This window comes from Fusarium flagelliforme (assembly GCF_020744385.1).
Source record: "Fusarium flagelliforme strain FIESC 12 MPI-CAGE-AA-0113 chromosome Unknown B0J16scaffold_2, whole genome shotgun sequence".
NCBI classification, from domain to species: domain Eukaryota; kingdom Fungi; phylum Ascomycota; class Sordariomycetes; order Hypocreales; family Nectriaceae; genus Fusarium; species Fusarium flagelliforme.
In genome coordinates this window covers 3485651-3508191 of record NW_025763504.1, presented here as the reverse complement: position 1 = coordinate 3508191, position 22541 = coordinate 3485651, and the positions used below count along the sequence as shown (strand labels likewise).

Genomic DNA, 22541 nt, shown 5'->3' with positions numbered 1-22541 from the left:
GTGCCTGAATTGAGAACGGAAGTCTGTTGTGCAATTGACGATGCCGATTTGACCGCTAATATTGGACCCTGGCTACGTCGTCATAATAGTATGACGATCTTGCCGACAAACATGATGAGCTAATATTCTTTGCATCTTGAATGCTACTCTATTGAATCAGGCTATTAGACACTTGAATAGTAATGGTGGAACAACATGCATGTACTTTAGCCTAATTGTATGCAGATCAACCATCTAGGAACAGATCCACTCATGCGTCGACAAAATTCTCGATTCAAATCTTATTGCAGATATTATATGCTCTGATATATCTAATTGTCGTAACTAATCAATCCGTCGACGGTCCCCGCATGCAAACCACCAGTAATCTGAATATCTGCCGCAGTCGTATGTCTCGCCGCATCACTCAGCAAATAAACGACCGCCCCCGTAAGATCATTCTGCGTGCTAAGTCTCTGATTCGGCGGCGCCAACCACATCTGCTCACCCTCCCTCTTACTCTTATGCTCACGCACATTCCTCGTCATATCTGAGTCTACAAAGCCAGGAGAGATGGTATTTACGCGGATACCTTTGGGCGCGAGTTCAACAGCGAGTGCTTTGGAGAGCATTAGGATGCCGCCTTTGGACGCGTTGTAGGCGGCCATGCGATAGCCGGGGAGACAGATGTGGGCGGATTGCGAAGCGAGCATGACAATGCTTCCGGGGGTATTCTGCTTGATTATTTGGCGTGCTGCTTTTTGGACTACGAAGAATGTTCCTCGGACCTGCAACTGTTAACATCCATTCATACTCAAGCACGGGAAACACTCACATTAATCTCTTGGATTCTTGTAAACTCATCCCACGTCTGGTCCAAAAACGGCTTATCAATCGCGATACCCGCCGCAGGCACAACACCATGAATTTCTCCAAACTCTTTCAATATCTTATCAAATGCAGCATTGATGCTCTGCTCTGATGTAACATCCGTCTGGATATACACCGTCTTTGCCGAGAATTTTCCCGCAAGTGTATCGAACTCGGGAACAGGTTTGTCTTGGATATCTAGAACAGCTACGTTGCCACCCATTTCGCAGATGGCTCGTGTGCAGGCGAAGCCGATGCCTTGAGCACCGCCTGTGATGATGTAGTTGCGGCCCGTGAGCTCGAACATGGGGCGGACATTTTGGAGAGGTTCGGGAGACATTTTGGTAAGTTGGATGGAAGATTTGGATTCTCTGTGTAACTCTTACAGTGAAATTGCGATGATATTAGATAAAGAGTCGGTACTATTGTTATCTTTGTCCGTACTTATCGTGTCTCGAGACGGCAATCGGACTGATGGGCGGAATAGGATCCACTTTCCGCCGTTCCGAACCCTGCCCGGCAGTTCCGCACGAAGCTACGGACATCAAAGCCATTGTATGGCAGCTAATGTCGATCATGCCAGTTGATCATATGGCCTTTTCTGGCTTTTGCGCTTTATTGTAGCAATCGGCCATTGAACCACAAAGGCTTGAACATGGACATGTCGGCACCACTAGCCCAGCGGAGTGGCGGAGCCGTGAGAACATGATGCTAATCAGCAAGCCGAGTCTTCAACAATCAGTAACCGCGTAATTGGTTTAGTGGTAAAATTCTCCGTTGCCATCGGGGAGCCCTGGGTTCGATTCCCAGATTACGCATTACAAAAACGCGCTCCCAAGCGTCGAATTCCTTTTTGCTCTATTTTCTGTTTTGACCCGTGGTACTAACAAGTGATATGCCGATAGCTCCGCTTGATGCTGCAGAGTCACAACCTGTCATGACCACATCTCTACTCCAAAACTTAAACCAAACCCATGCTTTCCAACCAGGTATCATAGATCTATGCCTTTATCTGGTTGAGTCCTGGTTCCGTGCCGACGACTTACTCTCCTGCTCTTCGGTCCAGACTCAGGTTCTCTTTTCCCACCTAACAGCCGTCAGTGCTTGTTCCCAATCACAAGAACGTGACTTACAGATCAAGGAATAGTTTCCAAAGGATGGAGAACAAAATTCCCTGTAGACCATTGGCCAGAATGCGAGTCTTCAGTCCACGTCCTAGAAGTCCAAGTACGCCTTCTTCAGCGACCACAGCATGGGCAGCTTCAGCTAGAAAAATATTAGTAAGAAGATAGAAGATTGAAAGCGATGGGTGGCTTACAGTATGAGATCTTGGTATCGTTGACTTGACGATAAGTCTTAACAACCCTCAGCGAGTTAGAGATCGAATCTGATACAATTGAAGCACAGAATCCGATAAATGCAAGGCGGAGTAACCACCACACAAGAGGATGCTTAGGTGGCTCAGCAATAGCCTCGGTCAAGAAGTTGTACTACCGCAATCAGTATTGAATGGGTCAATTGAGCAGAGACACTTACGGTAGCAAACCATGGATAATGCCCAACAAAAGTCGCAGCTGCCGTAGCAAAAGCTCCCCACCACAAACTACCGATACCATTGGACTTGATGCGTCTTCGGAGAAGAGCTGTTCCTCTAGCGCCTTGGGCTTGGAGGGTTGTTTTGAGGGTGTCGATAGGGGTTAGAATCATGCGGAAAGCAGCAGCGCTATAGAGAAGGTCAAAATGGGTCTTTTCTGTAGATAGCTAGGTGGCAATGGCTTACCACAGCGATGCAAAGATAGTCTTGATAGGTGAAGGAAGACCTTTGAGGTAAGGATTTGACTGCAGGAGAGCGAGTATACCAGCGTTCGCTGCTGTGTCTCCGAATCTTGAAATAGGGCCTACGACACCGTTAGACTCAATGCCGTTCCATGATTCGAACTGTGAAACTCACCTTGGAATAAAGCCGGTGCGATTCCTTGATAATATCGCCTCACGCCTCCTTCAGTGTAGAGAGTTTTGGTGGCGACGGTAAACGACGTCCCATGTCGGTACTGATAGTTCATGATCGTCCGCAGAGGCTATTCGATCATTGTCAGCACATGCATCCCACCACTGTTAAGATTTTGGCTTACCATGAGAAGCAACACTTGCAATACCATAGCCGCAGCACCACTAAGTCCTCCACCAAGCGCCCGCTTGAGAGCTTTCTTGAGATCAAACTACACCCATCAGCAACAATTTTACCCGTAAGTAATTCTTCATACCTCTGTTTCATCCGAATCAATCCATCCTTTAATAAAAACTGTCAAGACAACTATCGCAAGGACAGCCCAGAAGATTCTCCACGCATACCAACTCTTCGGTCTTTTCTCCGGTGTCGGCTCGGTCTCGGGATGTTCCGTGTCCGGGTGTTGGTCTGTGAGCAGTGGCGTTTGCTCATCGCTCCTAACGTGAGATTCGGGGTCGTTTCTGGAAGACATTACACGTGTTTTAGTCAGTCAAATGTCTTTTGTGTCTTGTTGAATGAACAATGAGTGAAGATGAGGGAGAATCCGGGGTTAAGCATGGTGCAATCTCCACAAGCGTCATGGATGTAGCGGGATGACCTTCTGAAAATGGTGCCTTAGTGGGGAGAGATAACGACATTATTAATCCACCACGCTGCCTTATCTTTCCACAGATATCGATCAGTGAGATTGACTGTTTTCACTTGTTGACTTTAATCGCCCGCATTTTGATACAAATGTACTTCTTGCGCCAACATAGGTTATCTTTGGACGAAACTGAATATTAAAGTTGCTGTACCAGCGGATGCTTCTTGTGGACGTGACGATCGCCGACATTACCGCCATTGGGCTCGTTTCTGAAACTACCACCACTGCCCTTGTTGGTGAGATTACCACGAGTGCTCAGCCTGAATTTCCGTATTCAGCGGATGACAATCGCTTGGGCGCTCCTTCGCATTGTGTCCTCAACGGCATCAATATTTTTGTATGCATAGACGCCGTGTGTATACGCTTCGACTAGACAAATGATGCGAATTCGATGCAGGTATCATTATAATAACAAGGACCGATTCATTTCCTATCAGGGAAGGGCACTTTTTGAAGGTCCCCTACATACGACGGCGGATGCATGAACGCATAGATTTTCTTGCACTTGATGCGCCTTGCATTTACGAGCTTCCTTTGTGATTGTGCGATGAGTCAGTCGGTGAACAATTTGGTCAGGTAATTAATGGCAGATCACAAACAGCGTAGTGTACAAGTGCCACAACCAGAATCCATGGTATAAAAGCTTCAATGACCAACGATATCGATACAGTTTTGACTATTCAATTCAGGACATACACGAACCCAGTAGCCATCATGCCACGTGAACCTCTGAAAGGACCACTATGCACGAAATCCTCCCTTACCAATGGCCTCCGCACCCTAGGTCTCAAACCCCGAGATAACGTCCTTGTTCACTGCTCCCTCAGCAGCATCGGCTGGATAAACGGTGGCGCCGAGACTCTCACCCATTCCCTCCTCGAAGTCCTCACCTCGGAAGGAACATTAGTCGTCCCCACACAAACAAGCAGCAACTCAGATCCATCAGCATGGGTCGACCCTCCTGTTCCTAAAGATTGGTGGCAAACCATCCGTGATACGATGCCTGCATTTGATCCGCAGACTAGTCGAACGCAAAGGATGGGTGTTTTGGCAGAGACTGTCAGGACTTGGCCTGGTGCTATGAGAAGTATGCATCCGCAGACATCTTTCAGCGCGGTTGGTGCGAATGCAGGTCTTGTTACGGAAGGGCATGCTTTGGATTGTATGTTTGGTAAAAACAGTCCGCTCGCAAGATTGGAAGAGCTTGATGCGAAGGTGCTGCTTATTGGTGTTGGGTTCGACAAGTGTACTTGTTTTCATCTTGCTGAGTATAGGACTGGGGCGCCGAAGGCTAATAATTCGTTCGCGGCTTTAGTTGATGGGAACAGAGAGTGGACTACGGTTTCGGATGTTTCAGTTAATGATGAGGGCTTTGGGGACTTGGGGGGTGGCTTTTTGAAAGAGGGTAACGTGGTCGAGGAAAATATTGGGGCTGCAAAGTGTTATCTGTTCTCTTTGAAGGAAGCAGTCAGCTTTGCTGAACGGTGGATGACTTTGCACAGGACGTCTGTTTGAGACAGATGAATTGTTCATACAGAAGATTGGAAGCCTATTTCAATTACAAAGTCAAAACTGCCCATTACGAAATTATCTTCTGCTGCCGTCTTCCTGCATGCTTCTGTCCGTCGAAACCGCATCATCATACTTAATATCGACCTACCAATAGTCAGCACCTCAGAACAATCCTAAGTCTAGAGGGAGTTAACTTACAGCAGTGGTCCTCAGGATACCATTGTACGTCATGATTTCCTCCTCACTCCCATTGGGCGTATATCCCCGTATCTCAGTTTGTGTCCTAGTTCTAGACATATTCTTGAGATGAAACGAGCCAACTCCACCCGTCCCATTCCCATATTTACTTTGACTCTTGTAGATACCAGCTTCGTTCGTAGTTCGACCTGAAAACAGCCGAGGAAACATCTTGCGAAATAGTGGGCGAAGGGCAGGTCCGCAGCAGGCGATGATGGCGAGGTTAACTTCGATGCTGCTTAGAGTGCCCGACAGCGACTCTCGAGAGTTGTATCCTGGCTTATAGTACATCTTGTATAGTTCGATCACGCGAAGTATGCCAACGATGGTGACCCTATTTCGTCAGCGGTTTCGGAAGAATTGGATATCTAGCACTTACAGTCCACCAGCAAGAAACACCACAATCAAGCCCACCTTGGCAGCCATCCTCATCTTCAACCCCAAGAACACCCAAAACGGAACCAACAAAACCAAAAAGTCGGTAATGAGAGTGATGATGGCAGTGGAGATGTAAAAATTAGCCCCATTAATCTGACGACTTGGCTTCAACGATAGATCCCAGTAAGCCTGGATGGGAATGGTTTGGAATATAACTGTCAAGAATATCGCGATCATCAAGGCGATGTTGAAAGCGTTCAAGGCGTATATGGAATATCTGATGCTTCTTCGATGGCCGCCGAGACGCAGGAGGAAAAACAAGATGGAAGATTTGACGAGGGCGAGGATGGGGTTGTAGAGAACCTGCATGACCCAATTGTAGAAGAGGACGGGTTCGATTTCCATGGTTTGGGGGACATAGGTTGCGGGGAAGCCGATATAGCCGTATTTGAAGACTGTCGTTTTGAGTAAGCTGCGCCGTTTCGAAGGGTATATTGGGTAGCTTACAGTAATAATTCGGAATGACCAGACCGACGGAGAATAGCTATGCCAATTAGCCAAAGTCAATGTCTAGACACAGTGTTGAGCCTACCATGGCGATAGTGACAAGCCAATCATCTACACTAAGTCAGCAGACGTAATAAGATTCCGTCCGGTGGGGAACTTACCAAGACCGATCTGCTTTTTACTAAACCTGTAATAAAACCGAAGTGCCCATATCAAAACTGATAGAGAGGTCATGAGGAATATGATAGCGATGGCACCTTGCTGGAGCGGTGTTGAAGGCAACTCTGAGATAGGCACATAACGAGCCCGAAGGCTTTCACTCGCCGCCATCTTTGAAGGCAGAGTTTTACTTCCAGAGACGCAAAAAGGAAAGGGGGCATCTTCATTCTGCAAAAATGCAACTAGCGGCACATTTAATAGACCTCCTACCACACAGAGTCGACACACTGAGACTACCTAGCCGCACGCCAACATCCATCTTACAAATTAGAGTAGGAAGGGTGGCGTTTTGTTATTACCCAGGGTCTGGGTTTGCGACCAATTCTATCAGATCATGATTACTTTGGGTCGCCAAGCATACCGTGCCTGGGATTATTCTCCGAGATTGTTGGCTGCAGGTGTCAACCAACAGACTGTTTCATCCGTGGAATAGGAGAATTATTCCGGGAGGATTCCATGGCTTGCTTGTATCAGCAAAAAGTAACAAATCCTTGCCCCTTTCATAATTTGATGTGTCTTCTCCAATTCCATAGTTTAGATCCGTGGATAGAATTTAAACGTGAGATGGCATATATTCGATTTTAGTTGTTGGATGTGTACATATTCCACTAATTGAAGTTTCTAATTTAGTCGGCAGTCCTTCAATCGATATTCAATTCATCGGAAAGATCCATGTAGTTAACACTTCTCTGTATAGTCTGCGGCTCCGACCTCACATACAACCCACCAAACGGATGAAAACCCCCCTTCTTGGCATATCGAGTCCAGACTAATAACCAACACCTCTCCCCCATGTTCCCCAAAACGTTACAGTCGGTTGCGAATCAATGATCCGCATGGAGAAGATAGGCATGAACCGGATCCTCACCCGTTGAGCCGACGCAGGACCCTTGTAATCTGCATGGTGCAGGGGTAACTACCAACCAACGCCAATCTGGAAGATATACCGATGCAGAACTGAGGCAAAGTTTTTAGGTGGTAGGCGTTGGTAGATATCCTTGAGGATATGTTACGAAGATGCAGAAGCGAAATAACTCAGTCCAGTGATGAAGTATGCATGCTGGTTGCTCCCACATGCGCGAGATACATATATGTACACACAAGACGCAGCTGAGTCAATCACTGTTTCGTGTGGTCACTTGCATCTTCGTCTTCTTTTTACCTTCCTTCCCAAGGCAGCGACACCATGCAGATCGCACCTCGTGCTCTTGTCGGGCTACTGGCCTTTCTTGTCACACAGCATGGCGCCGTTAATGCAGCGCCATCCGAAATTGGCGAGACTGTAAAGGGCGATCTTCTGGCTGAAGAAAAGTTCCAACTCACTACATCTTCACTGTCCGAACTCGACAAGGCTGACCCCAAACATGCATCGTTATTCTTCCCAGATGATAAGCTAGACAAGCGAAGTGCCAAGGCTCTTGCTTCGAAAAAGTGCAAGACATTCCCTGGGGACAAGCTTTGGCCTAGTCAGCCGGTGTGGAAGCTACTTGATCTCATCACTGGAGGTGCTTTGATCAAGACTGTTCCTATCGGAGCAGCATGCTACGATGACTATGGCGTCTATAATGAAGCTCGTTGTAATCACATTGCCGATCAATGGACCAACTCTTCCCTTCAGTAAGTCAATCCGACATCCATGATTATTTCTTGTACTAACACAAGCCAGCATCGCTGATCCGAGCTCTGTTATGTGGCCAATCTACCAAGGCCGCACATGCATGCCTATCAACAACATCAGCACAGACTGCACCCTAGGCGGTTATCCTTCATACGTCCTAGACGTACACAACGTCGCCCACATCCAACTCGCTGTCAACCTAGCTCGCTCTCTCAACCTTCGTCTGGTCATCAAGAACACTGGACACGACTTCAACGGTCGCTCAGCCGGTGCTGGTGCTTTGGGTCTGTGGATGCAGCGATTCAAGAGTATCCAGTTCTTCAAAAGCTACAAGACCAAGTCTTATAGTGGCCCTGCGCTGAAGGTTGCTGCTGGTGTTATTGGATCGGAGCTTTATGATGCAGCGGATAAGCATGATGTCACTGTTGTTGGTGGTGAGGGTATGAGTGTGGGTTATGCTGGTGGGTATCTCGCTGGTGGTGGACATTCGCCTTTGTCTCCCATATATGGTATGGGGGCTGATCAGGTAAGATCAACAGATATTGTTTGATTCAACAGCATACTGACTACCTCTAGGTCCTCAGCATACAAGTCGTCACAGCAGACGGTCGCTTTCTCACAGCAGATGAAACTCAAAACACCGACCTCTTCTGGGCCCTCCGTGGCGGCGGCGGAAGCACCTTTGGCGTAGTAACATCATACACCGTCAAAGCCTTCCCCAAGATGAAAGCCGCTGTCATGAACTTTGCATTCGGAACAAGCGAGACACTCTCCCATGAAACATTCTGGAAAGCTATTCGGGAATTCTGGCAATGCATCCCAACGTACAACCAGGCTGGCAATTATGAGTACTGGGGTGTTATGCGCGGTGAGGGCGATGCGTTGATGTTTCTCATGTTTCCTTGGTTTGCGCCTAACCATACTCTTGCTGAGTTAAAGACTCTCAATGGCCCTTTGTTTAAGGCTTGGAAGGAGCTTGGTATTGAGCCTGAGGTCACGGAATCGGAGCATGATAGCTTCCTTGGGGCCTGGTCGGCGGGTTTTGCACGTGAGGCTGTTGGAAGGTCGAGTACGAAGACAGCTGGTCGTCTGATCCCAAGGTAAGCATTTCTTGCGCAAAGTGTAAATGATCTGGCTAACCATTTTCAGTGCAAATTTCGAGGACCCAGCCATGTTCAACAAGACCTTTGCCGCGTTGAAGGGTCTGTCCGACAAGGGCGGAAGCATCATCGGCTTTGGCATCACAGGCGGTCCAGGACCTCACCCCGATAACGCCGTCAACCCAGCCTGGCGGGACGCAGCAATGTGGGCCATCTCCGCCGTCGGATTTCCAGAGGGAAGTTCTGCGGAGGTTATCGCCGAGAGGAGCAAGACTTTGACGAATGACTGGATGAAGCCTTGGAGAGATATTACTCCTGGTGGTGGCGCTTATGCTTCTGAGGCTGATGTCACTGAGCCCAACTTTCAGCAGTCGTTTTATGGTGCTGACAAGTATAAGAGGCTGCTTAAGATTAAGGATAAGGTTGATCCTTCGGGCTTGTTCTACGCGCTTCAAGGTGTGGGGAGTGAGAGGTGGTATGTCACTGGTCAAATTGATGGACTGCCTACTCAAAACGGACAACTCTGCAGAGTCTAGATGTTTATGTGCAAGTCTGCACAATGTTTCAATATTTACTTGTAAATAATGTCCAAGAGTCTAAATAGAATACAAAAACCACGCCTGCATCAATACACTAAACTCAATGAACCAGCTTAGTTAATCTGGGTAAGCTCGAACTGCTTAGGTCCCTTGTAAGACTGGATCTCAGCGTTGGGAGTAGTAGCCTGAGTAAGCTCCTTGTTGGGGATTGTGCGGCGGCCAGTGGTGAAGCTGTTGGGGGTGATCTGCTGCTTGACGGTGAAGACAAGGCCCTTCTTGGTGTGATGGATGTCGAAGGTGCGGGAAGAACCCTCGCACTTGCCGTTGTAGACGTCGGGGAGCATGTAGTTGGCGGACTGGATGTGGGCGGTGCACTTGGGGGCATTCTTCCAGGTGTCCATGGAGTTGGGCTGGATGACCTTGAAGGAGTAGCTGAGGATGTTAGTTGAGATCAATTGAAGAGTTTGGTTGGAGTGAAGACATACTCGCAGAAGGTGCTGTGAGGAATGCAGCTGGCAGTGAAGTCCTTGACCTCAAAGGCGGCGTTAGCGTTGACGCCAGCAGCGGCGGCAGCGACGATAGCGGCAGCGGAGAACTTCATTTTTGTGGTGGTGTTTTTGGGTGGTGTTGTTGTTGAGGTTGAGAGTGAGAGTTAGAGTGAGATGTAGTTGATGAGTTGAATAGTTTAATGATCCTTCAATGTCGAGGATCGCATGCCCCTTTTGTACCTGAAAAGATACCGTCGCATTCAACAACACGAGCGCACTGTCGATCCCATGACGATCCACTGGATGTTTGTGGGGAAAAACAACCAAGCGTCGCGATCACAATGCCCAGACCTCGTATTCTGGACTGCCGAACGGCTACTCGGCTGTCCAGTGAGGCGAGACCTGGAACATTGTCTCTGGTGATGATCCCAAAGCAGACATCAATTCCAACGCTGCAGACTTGCTATGGAATAAACAGCGCATTTCTGTCATTTTTCCGCGTCTAGAAGGGTCTGGATTGGACCCTGATTGAGACCTGTGATAAAAATAGCTTCATCAAGTTAAACCTGACTCGGACAGGAAAAGCGGTCGGGCGGGTTGCTTGGGTGGAGTCTCGAGTTCTAGATGAATTCTATGATGTCACGCTAGCAACTCCGGAACATCGGAACGCTCAGGCACGCGAATGACATAGCCATTGAGAGCTATGTTCGTATCTCGGCCGATTGATCTCCTTGCATGAAATGAAGCAGATCACCGCCTTTGCAATTTACGAAGCTCAAAGATCAGCCAATGGGTGTTGTAACGTAACATATTGAACTGATCGTCATGCTAGACAACATTCGCTTCTCGTGACGAGTGCCGAGATGGATAACACGGGAGGTGGATGTTCATCAGATCAGTATCCGGATTAGTTTATTGGAAGGCGAAAGAAGTTGAAGATGGAGCCCAAGTTGGAGGCGAGTTAAGACAAGTACACACGGTATTCAAATGCCAACAGAACAGAAGTAAACAGTCGATTTAGACGATAGAAAAAATGAATAGAATGCCCGACCGACTGCTAACCTTTGCGTCCTTCGGCTCTTGAAGCTAGGTATGCATAAATTGTAATCTCGACTTGACCTCAACTTACCCTAAATCTTAGCATTGTTGGGGCGGATGATAGGCTAGTCCGCCTTGAGAAATTACCTCGGCACTTGCATGACATCACTCAGCGAAGAGCTATCTGCTTTCAGCTTAGTCTGAGGAGACCCTTGCATCAACATCAAAGAGTTAATTAAAAGTTGAGGCTACAAAAGTCAAGTGTTCGATTCCCCTCTCCCTTTCCTTCTGAGGCTCACTTTGAGTACGATTAGATTTGCTCATTTGACCATCTGTCCCTTGGAGAGGTTGTCACTCTTCTTATTAGAGAAGAGTATTGCTGTCACCGTCATGCCAATGGCGCTTTTATTCAATGTCAGGGCCTGATGATGGGAACGTGAGGGTGACAGAACTCCAGGGGCGCGTCTGGTGCAAGGCCAGCAGTATCCTTTTTGTCTAGCCTTCTGGTGCTCGGATTATCTTGTAACCGTTCTGGCCTCCGCATGCGGATGTGATGTGGCTTTCATAGGTAACTTTGTAAGCCAATTGGATTCTAACTTTCGCCATGCCGAGGTTTGAATTACTCACCACTACAGTATTTAAATTCTCAAAGGCCTAAGTGACAAAACAACACATTGATGAGCTCACCACTGACATCTACCTCGCGTCATCTCTCAAAATGCCTTCTTGGTCAGCTTCCTTTGTTGCGTTCTACATCAAATGGATCCGCCAATCCAAAGTTATCTTCGATAGTCCAGAAAACACACGTAAAGCCCTCCAAGATGGCTACATCCGACCACAAAGCTTCAATCCCCCCACCAACCTCGGCTCTGATATCGTCATCGATCGCGTCGACGTGAATGAATGGCCGTTGTATAAAGTATCACAACCTTCCTCAGCACCACGCGATGCGCTTCTCTATATCCATGGCGGCGCATTCTTCCGCGAGATTGACGCCCAGCACTGGAATCTTGTCGCGCAGATAGCTCGCGAGACGAATGTCGATGTTTTAGTTCCTATTTATCCACTTGTTCCGAGACCGGGAGCTACTGCCGAGAAGCTTGCGGCTGGATTCATGGACATTTGTCGTTTGAGTGAGCAGACGGTTGTAAGTATCGGTGGAGACTCAGCTGGTGGTATGCTGGCTCTTGCGACTGCCCAACAACTACGAGATACGCAGCCTGAGATCTTCACCAAGCTCACATCTCTGGTCTTGATCTCACCGGTCGTGGATCTTGCGCTTGATCATCCCGAAGTCGTGCGACTATCAGAGATCGATCCTTGGCTTGGCATCAATGGAATTCGCGATGTTATAACGCCCAAAATGGCGGCAGATCGGCCAGTGAAAGATCCCATCGTCAGTCCTCTGTATGGTAGTGTAGAAAATCTGCCACCAACCATTTTGCTTTCTGGGACTACTGATATGCTTTGTGGCGATGCGAGACGTTTGAAGTCCAAGTTCAGTGGAGGTGATGTTGAGGTGGCTTCGGCGGGTAGTACAGAGATGGACCGATTGCTCTATGTTGAGAAGGAGGATATGATTCATGTATACGCTATTCTTCCAACACCTGAAGGTGCTGAGGCGAGGAGCCTCATTGTCCATTTTATTAACAAGTACTTGGACAAGTAACCAATCTTATGAATAGAGTTATCAAGTAATCCAATATTGGTTGATTAACTCCTCTGCTCAGTTCTCAACCAGAGTCTATTGCATCAGGTGGCATAACAGATACCCGTCTTGTTTTAACTTAAGGTGCCTTTTCACGACTTTCTCTACAGTCAACTGACAGATTTCCGCGCAGTCAGCTGCTCAGAAATCTTCTTAGCCAAGATTTGATGGAATGGCTGTGTAGGATGCGCCCCGTCGATATACATATACTCTAAAGCATTGTATTCACAGTTTGCTGATTTGAAGTCCGGCACGGAAGTTCCCCTGTGTCAGCGTTAGTATAAGTAACCTAAACAGACCACAACTCAACTTACGTCTTATAGTCCGCACAGAACGCATTGCTCTTATAAACAGACGTCTCGGGAAACTGTGAAGGATCCTCTGTGACACCTGTAATGAGCGGAACAATGTCGAAGAGAAAAAAGGTACTGTGTTTTAGCTCATGATCCAATTGATGTAAAAGCTTCTTTAGCTTTTTATTCCAACTTTGGCTTGCAGCTGTCAGCTTCGGAGCGATGTCCTTGGGCCTATTGTTCGGGAAAACAGATTGCGGAGGCGTCGAGATGAAAAGGAACTGTCTAGCGCCATAGCTGTACAGATCCAGAGTAAGTTCGCGGATACGCTCAATGGTCGCGATGATGGTTTCTTCTTGGTCTTCATTGGTGATTGTTCGGTAGATATCGTTAATACCTATGAACATAGTCCAAAGTGTTTCCTTTGGTGGGAAGAACCCAGGCTGTTGGTTCGCGTATACCTGGAATTTGTCGTGGACTTGAGTATCGACGTCGTTTGGACCAGTTGTCACGATATCTCTGTCCACTACTGCACCACCTACAGCCATGTTGTAAAGTAGGATGGAAGACTTGTTGTACTGCGTTGTCAGGTACTCAGGCCACATCTTGCCATTGGAACTCGTCTTTCCCGTATTCCCAATTGGGTTCAACGGAGAAGGCTGCTGGCCTAAGACGTCGAAACGAGTATCCGTCCATGAATCACCGCTAGTAGAACGTTAGATCGCACTCGTAAGAGGGATGGAAAGACTGACAAGGATACGATCTTGGTGATCTTGGCAAAGTCAAAGCCATGCTTTGGTGGCGGGGCTGCGTTGAGACATGGCAGCAAGCCTAAGAGAGGAATAAACTCAACGACCTTCATCTTGATAGTACGGCAGAGGGGATGGACAAGGCGAAATAGTGCAATGCCGAAACCTGGGGTAATATGGGCTCGTGGCCTCGGTAAGAGATAGACCGAATCGGCGAGCTAACACAATTCAGGAAGCTGTTTTCTTTAGCCTAATCTTCGCTTAGAGCCTCGGCATTTGGTTGCTTCAAATTGGATGGACGCAATACACTTTCAATTCTTTGGCTCAAGATCATGTCTTACAGATTGATCCCCCTCACCTTCTTATACCAGGCCCTTATCTCCTTGAGGAAAGCATCAGGCTGTTCCCAAGCAGCAAAATGTCCACCCCTCTCCAGCTCATTCCAATGGACAATATTCTTATAGTACCTCTCACACCACTCTTTTGGCGCATAACTATTGTCACCGCCGAACCAACTCACCCCAACCGGAAGATCAATCTTCCATGCTGTTGTAGCGGAAGCGCATTCCCAGTAGTAACGAGCAGATGAAGCTCCAGAGTTAGTGAGCCAGTATAGCATGATTGTGTCGAGTATTTCATCTTTGCTTAAAAGGGCTTCTACGCCGCCATCGTGATCGGTCCAGTCGTGGTATTTTTCGTAGATCCAGGACGCTTGGGCAATGGGGGAGTCGGCGAGTGCGTAGCCGATAGTCTGGGGCTTTGTGGACTGTTCAAGAGAGTATCCTTTGAAGCCTGTGTCTCTGAACTTGTCTAAACGCATTGCCTTTTGTTCAGCTTCTGTATCCTGAATTGCTACTTGAACTTCCTTCTATGGAAAGGTCAGCGAACTTCCTGCAGGTGGATGATGGTGAAACCTACCTTATTCTCGAAGTAAATAGAATTAAAATGGACAGCCTTCAAGCCTTTCGGAGCTTGATGCCCAAGACTCGCGACCACAAAAGCACCCCAATCCCCACCTTGAGCTACCCACCCAGTCTCAGCATAGTGCAATCGTCTCATCAACTCTGCCCAGGCCCGAGCGGTGCGCTCATGGCCCCAACCAGTCTCCTTTGGCTTCCCCGAGAACCCATAGCCTGGTAATGCCGGAATAACCAGGTGAAATGCGTGCTTGGAATCTTCAGGCTCAACGAGCTTATCAATCACATGCCGAAACTCCAAGACCGACCCAGGCCAACCGTGCGTCAGCAAAAGAGGTGTAGCATTCTCATTCTTTGACTGGATGTGCATGAAATAAATTTCCACTCCATCAATGGTTGTCGTAAACTGAGGATAGGAATTCAGCCACGCTTCGCAGCGTCGCCAATCGTATTCCGTTTTCCAGTACGTGCAAAGGTCTTTGATTGCAGCAAGCGGGACGCCTTGGGACCAGTCATTTACCAGCTCATTTTCCGGCCATCTTGCCGTATCAAGGCGCATATGCAAGTAATCAAGGTCGGATTGATTGATAGAGACCTTGAAGGGTCGGATAGAGTCGCTGTTTTGGGCCATTGAGAGATTGTTATGATGAGATTGTTGAGAACAGCTTGAAAAGATTTTCAAGATTCCATGCAGCTCGATCGTAACCTGGTGACTCCGTAACAGTGAACAGAGTACCAATATTTGTAACAATCTAAGAGACGAAAGAGAAATTGTGATGCTGACGAATTTAGCCAATCCTCTGCTTGACGTCACTGTCGCCGAGAATTTGTCATCCCCTCAATGACTGACCGAATTGGGCTAAACCCGTTGCTCAAATCCTAGATTTGGCCCAGACAACATGAACGAACGAGTAAACAATATCTTCATCATCAAAAACCCGGGTTGGCAGATCCTTAGTCCTAGCGACTCGGTGACTCTTCCTAGGAGGTTAATTCTAATACGCTTGGGTGAACCGAGGAGTTGCGTGTTGAGTCAAACATCGACTCTTTGGCGGCTAGGCTTTCTGTCGGGTATTGCCAACTATTGATACATAACTACAAGTCTTGTTGATAGAGAATGTCAGTACACATTGGCTTAGACTCCATTAGGCATGATTGGAGCATTGCGGTCCTCCAGGCAGCAAGCATTCCATAAGGGAAATGATGTTGCTAAATAAAACCTGTTGGGTCTAAAAAGGATTTGTTGTACCACAAACCACCCGTGCCAAGAGCCGCCACCAGTCCATATATCTTAATATCTATTGTCTGAGCTGCATTAGCGGCAGGGTTAATGATAATTTCCACTTTCCAAAAAATATCATCTCTGATCTAAGGGTTCGACTGTATCTCGGACTTGTACCAGGAGGATGTCATCAAAAGCTCAACCAGCTCTCTCGTTTGGTGTTGGCGGAATCACTGGCATGATTCAGGAAATGTCAAAGCGAGCAGACGAACTTTCTGCGATTGGTCAACTGCCGTTCGTTATGGGGCATTGTTATCTAGCTCAAACACATTATTAGAGATGTTGGTTCTAAGCCACAACCAACACAATCCAGCACGAGCCAACGGGTACAGGGAATCGAATTGTTGACGAAATGCCTCAGGCAATACACCAATCTGAACTTATGTTATAAGCGGTGTACCTTCACATCTCTTACAACTCCAAACTTCCCACACTCCCTACCCTTCAACGAGTTCACACCAACTTTCCCTCTTAAGCAACTTTTATTTGATCAACCCCACCAATCCGACAAGATGACTGGCCGTGGTATGGTAGTGAAGCCCCATATCCTACCTCGTCCCGATATAACCCTCGAGACTCGACCTGTGCCTCGAGAGCGCCACTACGCTTTGCGATCCATTGGCCCAGGCTCCACGCCTGAAGTTCGTGAGAATTATCAACCAGTCAAAGAGTTGCTCCAACAAGCGAGCAAGTATGGACTCAAACCTAATATTTACTGTGAAGAGGATATCAGGCCGCTTCTCAAGCTTCTCACTAGCGAACATGACATAGATTGGCGTGAGGATGGGTCCCGCGATGAAATCCTTGATCCGACCTGGGGGCCTACTATTATGGTCACAGCCTACTCAGAGAAGGCCAGACAAAGTCTTGATCGGGCCCTATCAAACCTCGTCGAGGCTTGTCGTCGCTTTCTCTTCAAGGATCCTCGCCTCGAGGCATATGCGCAAGAAACCTTCAACCGTCTTAAGTTTGAAGTAATCGAGAATAAAGATTCATTGGAGAATGCTTCAGACGATAGAGTCAGAGAAGAGTTTAATGCACATGTTCGATCTCTGCGGCTGTTTGGAGATTTGAAAGACGAGATTCGACGTGCTGAAGTATTTGGGTATAATCTCAACCGACCGATGGGACCGCGGCGCTATGACATTTGCATTGCGCTAGATGAGAAAGCGATTGAGCAACTAGCGATACTCACATTCACTGAGAATGTGGACGAGAATGCCAGGGTCTTGAGGAACGTCTCTGTTAAGCTGATAGACCGCGGTTGGTATTATCCCGAGGAGGCAGACCTCGAGTGGGTTCATGGTTCTGGACCCAACGAAAGGTGCTACGATGGAAGAGATATGTGTCCTGTGTACGACATTCCGTTGATCTGTGCGATGTACCACGATCATTGTGGGCTTGACGAGTTGTTTCCATTATCCACGTACCATAAGAGGTTATACTAGGAGTTAGCTCAGCTGGTTTCCAAATAAACCAAATCATACCTTGTTTTATACTTAAGGCTTCTTTATACAGACGACATACAATGGAGTAAGAAATAAGAAGATCTGAGGGATTTAGGTAAGGTAAAGCATGCCTGGTTAACTTATCACGGCTGCATTTTATTTGTCCTATGATTATAAAGTCTTTCTTATTTTTATTGTATTTTACATTAAGGTCTTTTCTACTTAACAGATAAAACGGCTACCAAAAGAACCCAACTCTGTCGAGAGCGATGCAGGCTAACTTGTGGCATCTAATCAACATGAGATCTCCTTTCAATTAATGCCCGTAAAGTGATATTTGCATCGCATTTATCGTTTGAGGCCATGGTGCGTGGTGACAGTTATCGTCAATCACTATTAAACTGCGGATTGTCAATATGGTATTAACCAGGTTATGTTAATCAACTCACTCGGATTCCACTTTTTCAGATCTGCTATGGTCGTCTTATACCGACAAGTAACTTCATAGGTATTAAACTCTTCGCTGATGTCTTGGTTTTGAGTCTCTGCCCAGTCGGGGTAGATTTGACACGTTCCTCTATCCCATGTACCAAGTGCTCGGGTCTGTGGTGTCTTGTAAGTCAGTCTGCTTGTTCGTCTTGAGCAATATGTACTTACACTATTGTGGCAAGCGTATCGTGATTGAGCAAAGATGGCGATGGTTTTATGTGACTCAACCCAGGAGGAGAAACATTGTGCGATATCATTTGTAAATCGCCGGTATCGCTGTAATGGATAGTGTAAGGTGTTTGACACACGGGTGAGGCGAGCATGAAAGGAAGGATGCTTTTCAAGTTGACAAACATGTTGAATAGGCCCTGAAGTGCTTGGGATTGCTGTTAAGTAGAATGGGAGTGGAATGGTTAAAACTTTATCATCGACTGACCTGAAGTCAACGGTTATAAGCCAAGTATTGGCAGGGCTTACAATTTTCACTGTTGGCGGCGGGTCCGAATCTTCAGAACGCACATACCACAACATGGCATATGCGCAACATGTCAACCAACAGATGTGGATAGCGGGACAGGCTTCCAACGCTCAAGTACCTCGCTTACGGTGGATGCCTAGTTACTTCTCCATAAACTAATCTCCGATTCAAGTCTCGTTACTCACCAACAATGCCCAACCCAACTACCTGGGTAAACACGAACGCGGATGTTATTCTCCAGGTCGTGGTTTAATTTGACTAAGGGATCTAAGAATGGAAGGTTACGAGGGTATTTTAGCCATGTCGCTGTTTTACAGCTTGAAGTTTGAGTTTGATAGACCGTTCAAGTGGTTAAACGAGCAGGTCTTTCAAAGCGTACGGATAAAACAACAATACATTAAATCACAGATTGTGAACAAGATGCTAGTTAGAGTTGAATGGGACTTACGTCCAAGGTGCTATTCAAATTGTGTAGTAATTGACTATATTTTGATATGCTTTGGAACCGGAACACGCCGCAGCTTAATACCACTTTTCACGATATTCATTCAAAGGCCACATCTCATCCAAACCAGCATGTTCATACCACTTCGCACAGATCAAAGGCAAATCAAGAACCGGACACAGGTCCCTCCCCTCATAGACCCTCGTCCCGGGTCCCAAGTTGTATTCGTCGTCATCTTCTTCCGGATACGTCCAGCTGCGGTCGATCATTTTAACAGAAATGTCGTTCAGAAACTCTTTATCCATGTTTAGATCTTCTGGAAACACAAGCCCCGCAAGTTTCTTGATGATCTGCGCGTCCAGTACAATGCAGAAGCCATAGCGCTGGGGACCAACCGGTCTGTTAAGGCAATCCGAGGAGAACCTTCTGCGCCGCTTTGCGGTTTGAGGAAACAGGCCGAGAGCACGGAAGTGAGAGTTGAATTCTTCTCTGAAACGATCGTCAGACGCGTTTTTCAAAAGTTCTTGACTCTCGATGACGTCGAGTCTGAGGCGCTTGAAAGACTCTTTTGAGAACGGTGCAGTCTTGCGGCATCGAAGGAAATAACGGTGGATGGCTTCAACCAAGTTTGTGACAGCCTTATCGAGGTCCTTCTTAGCAGTATCCGAATAGGCTGTGACGATGATGGTAGGGCCCCAGGTTAAATCCTCCGGCAGAGTACCATCTTCACGCCAATCCACATCGCACTCGCTGATAAGCAGTTCGAAGAGCTCCTTAGTGTCATCATCTTCTTCCCAATCCTCTTCGCTGAGACTGCTGGCTTCAAGCTGCTTCTCCAACTCTTGGATGGAATGAAAGTTCTGTCAGGTCCCAGGGGAGGCAGCTGGCCCGAAAGAGCACAAGATGAATTGACGCTCTCTCGGAACGGGACGAGTTTTGAGTGTTGGCTCTGAGGGAGGTAGTTCGATCGGTGCTCTTCTTCCGCGACCAGTCATGTTTGTGAGTCGGGCTTAATAAGAGAGAAAACTTTATACGATAACAATGATGAGGATAAGGGGACTTGTAGGGGGCTGACTTGGTATAAGGAAACGGCAGGATTGAATGCTTTTATAATAGTTTGATGTATTGACCGGGTCATAAGTTCTTCTGGGTATGTCCTTGTATCTGTTGGCTAAAGCCAACAACCATGTCTGGGTTTGACGACGACCCGGTAGACTACTAGGTTGGAGCCTGTAAGCACTGACATTTCTTGGTTGGCTTTCTTACTCCAAGCTCAATGAGGTAACCGTCAATTCAGTACTTCTTTCCATACTGTCAAAAGGCTATAAATTAATTCAGCTGTAACTAAAAATGTCGTACTTCGTCGTTCGTATTCATGAAAGATTCGATGCTCAAACAGAAATTAAATACAGAAACCCACAGCATTGACCTGTGCTGAAACACCTGTTGGTTCTGCGTCTGCAATGCAACAACGCTTTTTTAGACCCAACAACATCCCCTATTTTCAGGCAACGATGTCTGCCTAAGCCATTTTCTCAATGACCAGCGGCGCGGCCTTTCTCAGTTGAAAAGTCCAACCAGAAAATAGAACACGTAAAACAATAAACTCAAAGGCCCGAAAATCGCTATGGGGACAATTGAGACAAGAACATGACCTGGTCTGTCAGTACAGTCTCAACATCAAAACATCATCACCTACCAAATAATATCGGTCTCCTTGTAATAGTCTGCCAAAACTCATCCGACACCAAAAGCTCCTCAGCACCCTCCCACGCCCAAGGTCCAATAAGACGGAACTTTGTGTTAAAGTGAGCTCCGAACGCCCAGATGACTAACAAGCGGAATGCCGTTCCGAGGTCAGTAAATGATGCTCGTTTCAGAATATCTGTCAGACTGGGAGCTGAGTTCATGTCCAAAGCTAGTTGATATGCATAAATTTCGTGGTCGACTCCATATGTAACTCTCGCAGTTGGTTTGGTGTGGAGTCTGTAGTGCTCTTCATCTTCCAATTGGAGGGAGAGTTTGTGCGGTGACACGAGATTGAAAACCCATACCTGGGCTTGCATTTCAGCCAAAGGCGGGATAGCTCCCAGAGAAGGTCTCATAAAACCTATGAAACGTAGTTCTGGTCGTGTTTCTTCACAGATCCCCCGGACGAAGGATGAAGGGTGTCGTTGCTTGTCCTGGTACAGCGTGCGAAGAAACGGGAAGGTCTGTTTGTATCCAGTACATAGGACAACCATGTCCGGTCGGATGGTCTGCGTCTTCAGTCTTTCATACTCTAGTCGTCCATTATCGACAAAGTCAACTGTTCCGTCCTTGTGTATCGCCTTTGGTAAAGGCGCAAGGTCGACTTGTCTTCCGTGAGTATCAGAAATTGGTGTCTGTACAAAAGCTGATCTCAAGGCATAGAGCCAAAGTTTGGGGCCTGGTTGTTTAGGACGATACGGAAGGCTTAGGTAAGGGCACACTTTCATCAACTTGTTGAAGAAGACTTCCACTCTTTAGCGGTTGGTTCCTGTGCGATGAAGAAGATACTTACTCTTGGAAGGATGATGTCGAGCCTTGCTGATTTCTCCAATCCATTGATCCATACCGAAGGTGGTACCAGAGCAGATCCAGAGTAGAGACTTGATGTAGTAGTTATAGTAATCCCACAAGATCATACTCTTCCGAAGGACCGGATGGACGTAAGTCGTATCGAATAGATTTGCTCGACTCACGTCTATAGGGATGCCTGGTTCATTGGGATCGGTCTTTCTTCCCAGGATGGGAAGCAGGACTGGCCCTGAGTTTCTCTAACACATCTCGCATTAGAAATTGGCCGTAATGGTAGCTGTATATCATACCTTGGGTGCGAAGTGAAAGCCATCTTTATGGCACATCAAAACCTGTTTAGTTGGCGAATTGACAGCCAAATACGCTACATCGGCTCCTGTCTCACCCGATCCAATGACCATAACAGTTTTGTTAACCCCAAACTGGCTCTTGGCCTTGAACTCCGACGAGTGGATTACTTCAGGGACGTGATGAAGACCTGGGATGACGGGAAGGTTTGGTTCTCTATGTAGGCCTGAGCATACTGCCACAGCGTCACATTGCCAATGGAAGAGTTCGCCATCTCTTCCCGCGCACTCAATGGAGTAGCCCTCGGTAGTTTCATGTATGTTGCGGACTTCAACTCCAAGGTTAATGTGAGGCCATAAGTTGAAATAGGAGGAGTAGTCTCTGAGATACTGGACATATTCCGTAGCACTAAGGAAGTCTATATTCCTGTTGCAGCGAAAGTCGGAGAAGGTCGTTAGCTGTTTGGATGATACCAGCTGTGGGCAGTCTTGGTTAGCCCGACCAAACGATAGGATGGGGTTGCGCTACCTCGGCATCCTCGTAGACTCTGGTGGAGAAAGCACCACCAACAGAGTCACCAAGCTCGAACAGCCGTGCTTCAATTGGTTCGCAATCCAAGTTCAAGTGTGCTCTCAATAGGTACTTCAGTGTCACGAGGCCTGATGGGCCTCCGCCAATAACTGCGACCTTCATAAAGGGTAGTCCCGTGTGGTACACAAACAGAAGTCGGTCGAAACAGATCAGAA

At 47.3% G+C, this 22541-nt stretch overlaps 11 protein-coding genes and 1 non-coding gene across 12 annotated transcripts; 5 read left to right on the top strand and 7 right to left on the bottom strand.

Annotated features, from left to right (window-relative positions):
• Positions 1-268: 268 nt before the first annotated feature.
• B0J16DRAFT_333890 (uncharacterized protein) lies at positions 269-1248 on the bottom strand. Its single transcript, XM_046126903.1, has 2 exons — positions 815-1248; positions 269-767 (listed from the first exon to the last, which is right to left on the bottom strand). The coding sequence occupies exons 1-2, from the start codon at positions 1187-1189 to the stop codon at positions 312-314; spliced, it is 831 nt and encodes a 276-aa protein (XP_045986802.1). The 5' UTR covers positions 1190-1248; the 3' UTR covers positions 269-311.
• Positions 1249-1596: 348 nt separating this feature from the next.
• Positions 1597-1667, top strand: B0J16DRAFT_t84. Its single transcript has one exon. It is a non-coding gene; the product is annotated as a tRNA-Gly (tRNA).
• An 11-nt stretch (positions 1668-1678) lies between these two features.
• B0J16DRAFT_66789 (mitochondrial carrier domain-containing protein) lies at positions 1679-3467 on the bottom strand. Its single transcript, XM_046134255.1, has 8 exons — positions 3114-3467; positions 2982-3068; positions 2801-2927; positions 2630-2747; positions 2386-2572; positions 2168-2339; positions 1983-2115; positions 1679-1936 (listed from the first exon to the last, which is right to left on the bottom strand). Exons 1-8 carry the CDS (start codon positions 3327-3329, stop codon positions 1918-1920), a joined length of 1059 nt encoding a protein of 352 aa, XP_045986801.1. The 5' UTR covers positions 3330-3467; the 3' UTR covers positions 1679-1917.
• A 649-nt stretch (positions 3468-4116) lies between these two features.
• B0J16DRAFT_411539 (uncharacterized protein) lies at positions 4117-5018 on the top strand (the record flags this gene model as incomplete). Its single annotated transcript, XM_046133244.1, has 2 exons — positions 4117-4137; positions 4193-5018. Exon 2 carries the CDS (start codon positions 4218-4220, stop codon positions 5016-5018), a length of 801 nt encoding a protein of 266 aa, XP_045986800.1. The 5' UTR covers positions 4117-4137; positions 4193-4217.
• Positions 5019-5204: 186 nt separating this feature from the next.
• B0J16DRAFT_316575 (uncharacterized protein) lies at positions 5205-6467 on the bottom strand (the record flags this gene model as incomplete). Its single annotated transcript, XM_046125316.1, has 5 exons — positions 5205-5586; positions 5632-6085; positions 6138-6174; positions 6223-6248; positions 6299-6467. 5 exons carry the CDS (start codon positions 6465-6467, stop codon positions 5205-5207), a joined length of 1068 nt encoding a protein of 355 aa, XP_045986799.1.
• Positions 6468-7292: 825 nt separating this feature from the next.
• Positions 7293-9718, top strand: B0J16DRAFT_394929 (uncharacterized protein). Its single transcript, XM_046132170.1, has 4 exons — positions 7293-7973; positions 8023-8500; positions 8551-9074; positions 9124-9718. The coding sequence occupies exons 1-4, from the start codon at positions 7543-7545 to the stop codon at positions 9608-9610; spliced, it is 1920 nt and encodes a 639-aa protein (XP_045986798.1). The 5' UTR covers positions 7293-7542; the 3' UTR covers positions 9611-9718.
• B0J16DRAFT_333884 (uncharacterized protein) lies at positions 9598-10290 on the bottom strand. Its single transcript, XM_046126902.1, has 2 exons — positions 10099-10290; positions 9598-10045 (listed from the first exon to the last, which is right to left on the bottom strand). The coding sequence occupies exons 1-2, from the start codon at positions 10212-10214 to the stop codon at positions 9727-9729; spliced, it is 435 nt and encodes a 144-aa protein (XP_045986797.1). The 5' UTR covers positions 10215-10290; the 3' UTR covers positions 9598-9726.
• Positions 10291-11437: 1147 nt separating this feature from the next.
• B0J16DRAFT_333882 (Alpha/Beta hydrolase protein) lies at positions 11438-12877 on the top strand. Its single transcript, XM_046126901.1, has one exon. It carries the CDS (start codon positions 11858-11860, stop codon positions 12806-12808), a length of 951 nt encoding a protein of 316 aa, XP_045986796.1. The 5' UTR covers positions 11438-11857; the 3' UTR covers positions 12809-12877.
• Positions 12878-12957: 80 nt separating this feature from the next.
• B0J16DRAFT_369063 (Alpha/Beta hydrolase protein) lies at positions 12958-15437 on the bottom strand (the record flags this gene model as incomplete). Its single annotated transcript, XM_046130256.1, has 5 exons — positions 12958-13111; positions 13162-13845; positions 13893-14107; positions 14248-14757; positions 14808-15437. The coding sequence occupies 5 exons, from the start codon at positions 15435-15437 to the stop codon at positions 12958-12960; spliced, it is 2193 nt and encodes a 730-aa protein (XP_045986795.1).
• Positions 15438-16529: 1092 nt separating this feature from the next.
• Positions 16530-17536, top strand: B0J16DRAFT_369062 (uncharacterized protein; the record flags this gene model as incomplete). The annotated part of the gene is made up of 1 exon (XM_046130255.1): positions 16530-17536. Exon 1 carries the CDS (start codon positions 16601-16603, stop codon positions 17534-17536), a length of 936 nt encoding a protein of 311 aa, XP_045986794.1. The 5' UTR covers positions 16530-16600.
• A 1489-nt stretch (positions 17537-19025) lies between these two features.
• Positions 19026-19943, bottom strand: B0J16DRAFT_354028 (uncharacterized protein; the record flags this gene model as incomplete). The annotated part of the gene is made up of 2 exons (XM_046129348.1): positions 19026-19789; positions 19862-19943. The coding sequence occupies 2 exons, from the start codon at positions 19941-19943 to the stop codon at positions 19026-19028; spliced, it is 846 nt and encodes a 281-aa protein (XP_045986793.1).
• Positions 19944-20639: 696 nt separating this feature from the next.
• B0J16DRAFT_354027 (dimethylaniline monooxygenase) lies at positions 20640-22488 on the bottom strand (the record flags this gene model as incomplete). Its single annotated transcript, XM_046129347.1, has 4 exons — positions 20640-21442; positions 21491-21746; positions 21798-22271; positions 22324-22488. 4 exons carry the CDS (start codon positions 22486-22488, stop codon positions 20640-20642), a joined length of 1698 nt encoding a protein of 565 aa, XP_045986792.1.
• Between the last annotated feature and the right edge of the window lie 53 nt (positions 22489-22541).

Coding starts and splice junctions, on each gene's coding strand:
- B0J16DRAFT_394929 (XM_046132170.1), top strand. CDS start 7,543: ATGCAGATCGCACCTCGTGCTCTTGTCGGGCTACTGGCCTTTCTTGTC. Junction 7,974..8,022: donor TGGACCAACTCTTCCCTTCA/GTAAGTCAATCC, acceptor AACACAAGCCAG/CATCGCTGATCCGAGCTCTG. Junction 9,075..9,123: donor GCTGGTCGTCTGATCCCAAG/GTAAGCATTTCT, acceptor AACCATTTTCAG/TGCAAATTTCGAGGACCCAG.
- B0J16DRAFT_333884 (XM_046126902.1), bottom strand. CDS start 10,214: ATGAAGTTCTCCGCTGCCGCTATCGTCGCTGCCGCCGCTGCTGGCGTC. Junction 10,046..10,098: donor CCTCACAGCACCTTCTGCGA/GTATGTCTTCAC, acceptor TAACATCCTCAG/CTACTCCTTCAAGGTCATCC.
- B0J16DRAFT_333882 (XM_046126901.1), top strand. CDS start 11,858: ATGCCTTCTTGGTCAGCTTCCTTTGTTGCGTTCTACATCAAATGGATC.
- B0J16DRAFT_333890 (XM_046126903.1), bottom strand. CDS start 1,189: ATGTCTCCCGAACCTCTCCAAAATGTCCGCCCCATGTTCGAGCTCACG. Junction 768..814: donor CAAGAATCCAAGAGATTAAT/GTGAGTGTTTCC, acceptor TAACAGTTGCAG/GTCCGAGGAACATTCTTCGT.
- B0J16DRAFT_66789 (XM_046134255.1), bottom strand. CDS start 3,329: ATGTCTTCCAGAAACGACCCCGAATCTCACGTTAGGAGCGATGAGCAA. Junction 3,069..3,113: donor TTGATTCGGATGAAACAGAG/GTATGAAGAATT, acceptor TGATGGGTGTAG/TTTGATCTCAAGAAAGCTCT. Junction 2,116..2,167: donor CGATACCAAGATCTCATACT/GTAAGCCACCCA, acceptor ATATTTTTCTAG/CTGAAGCTGCCCATGCTGTG.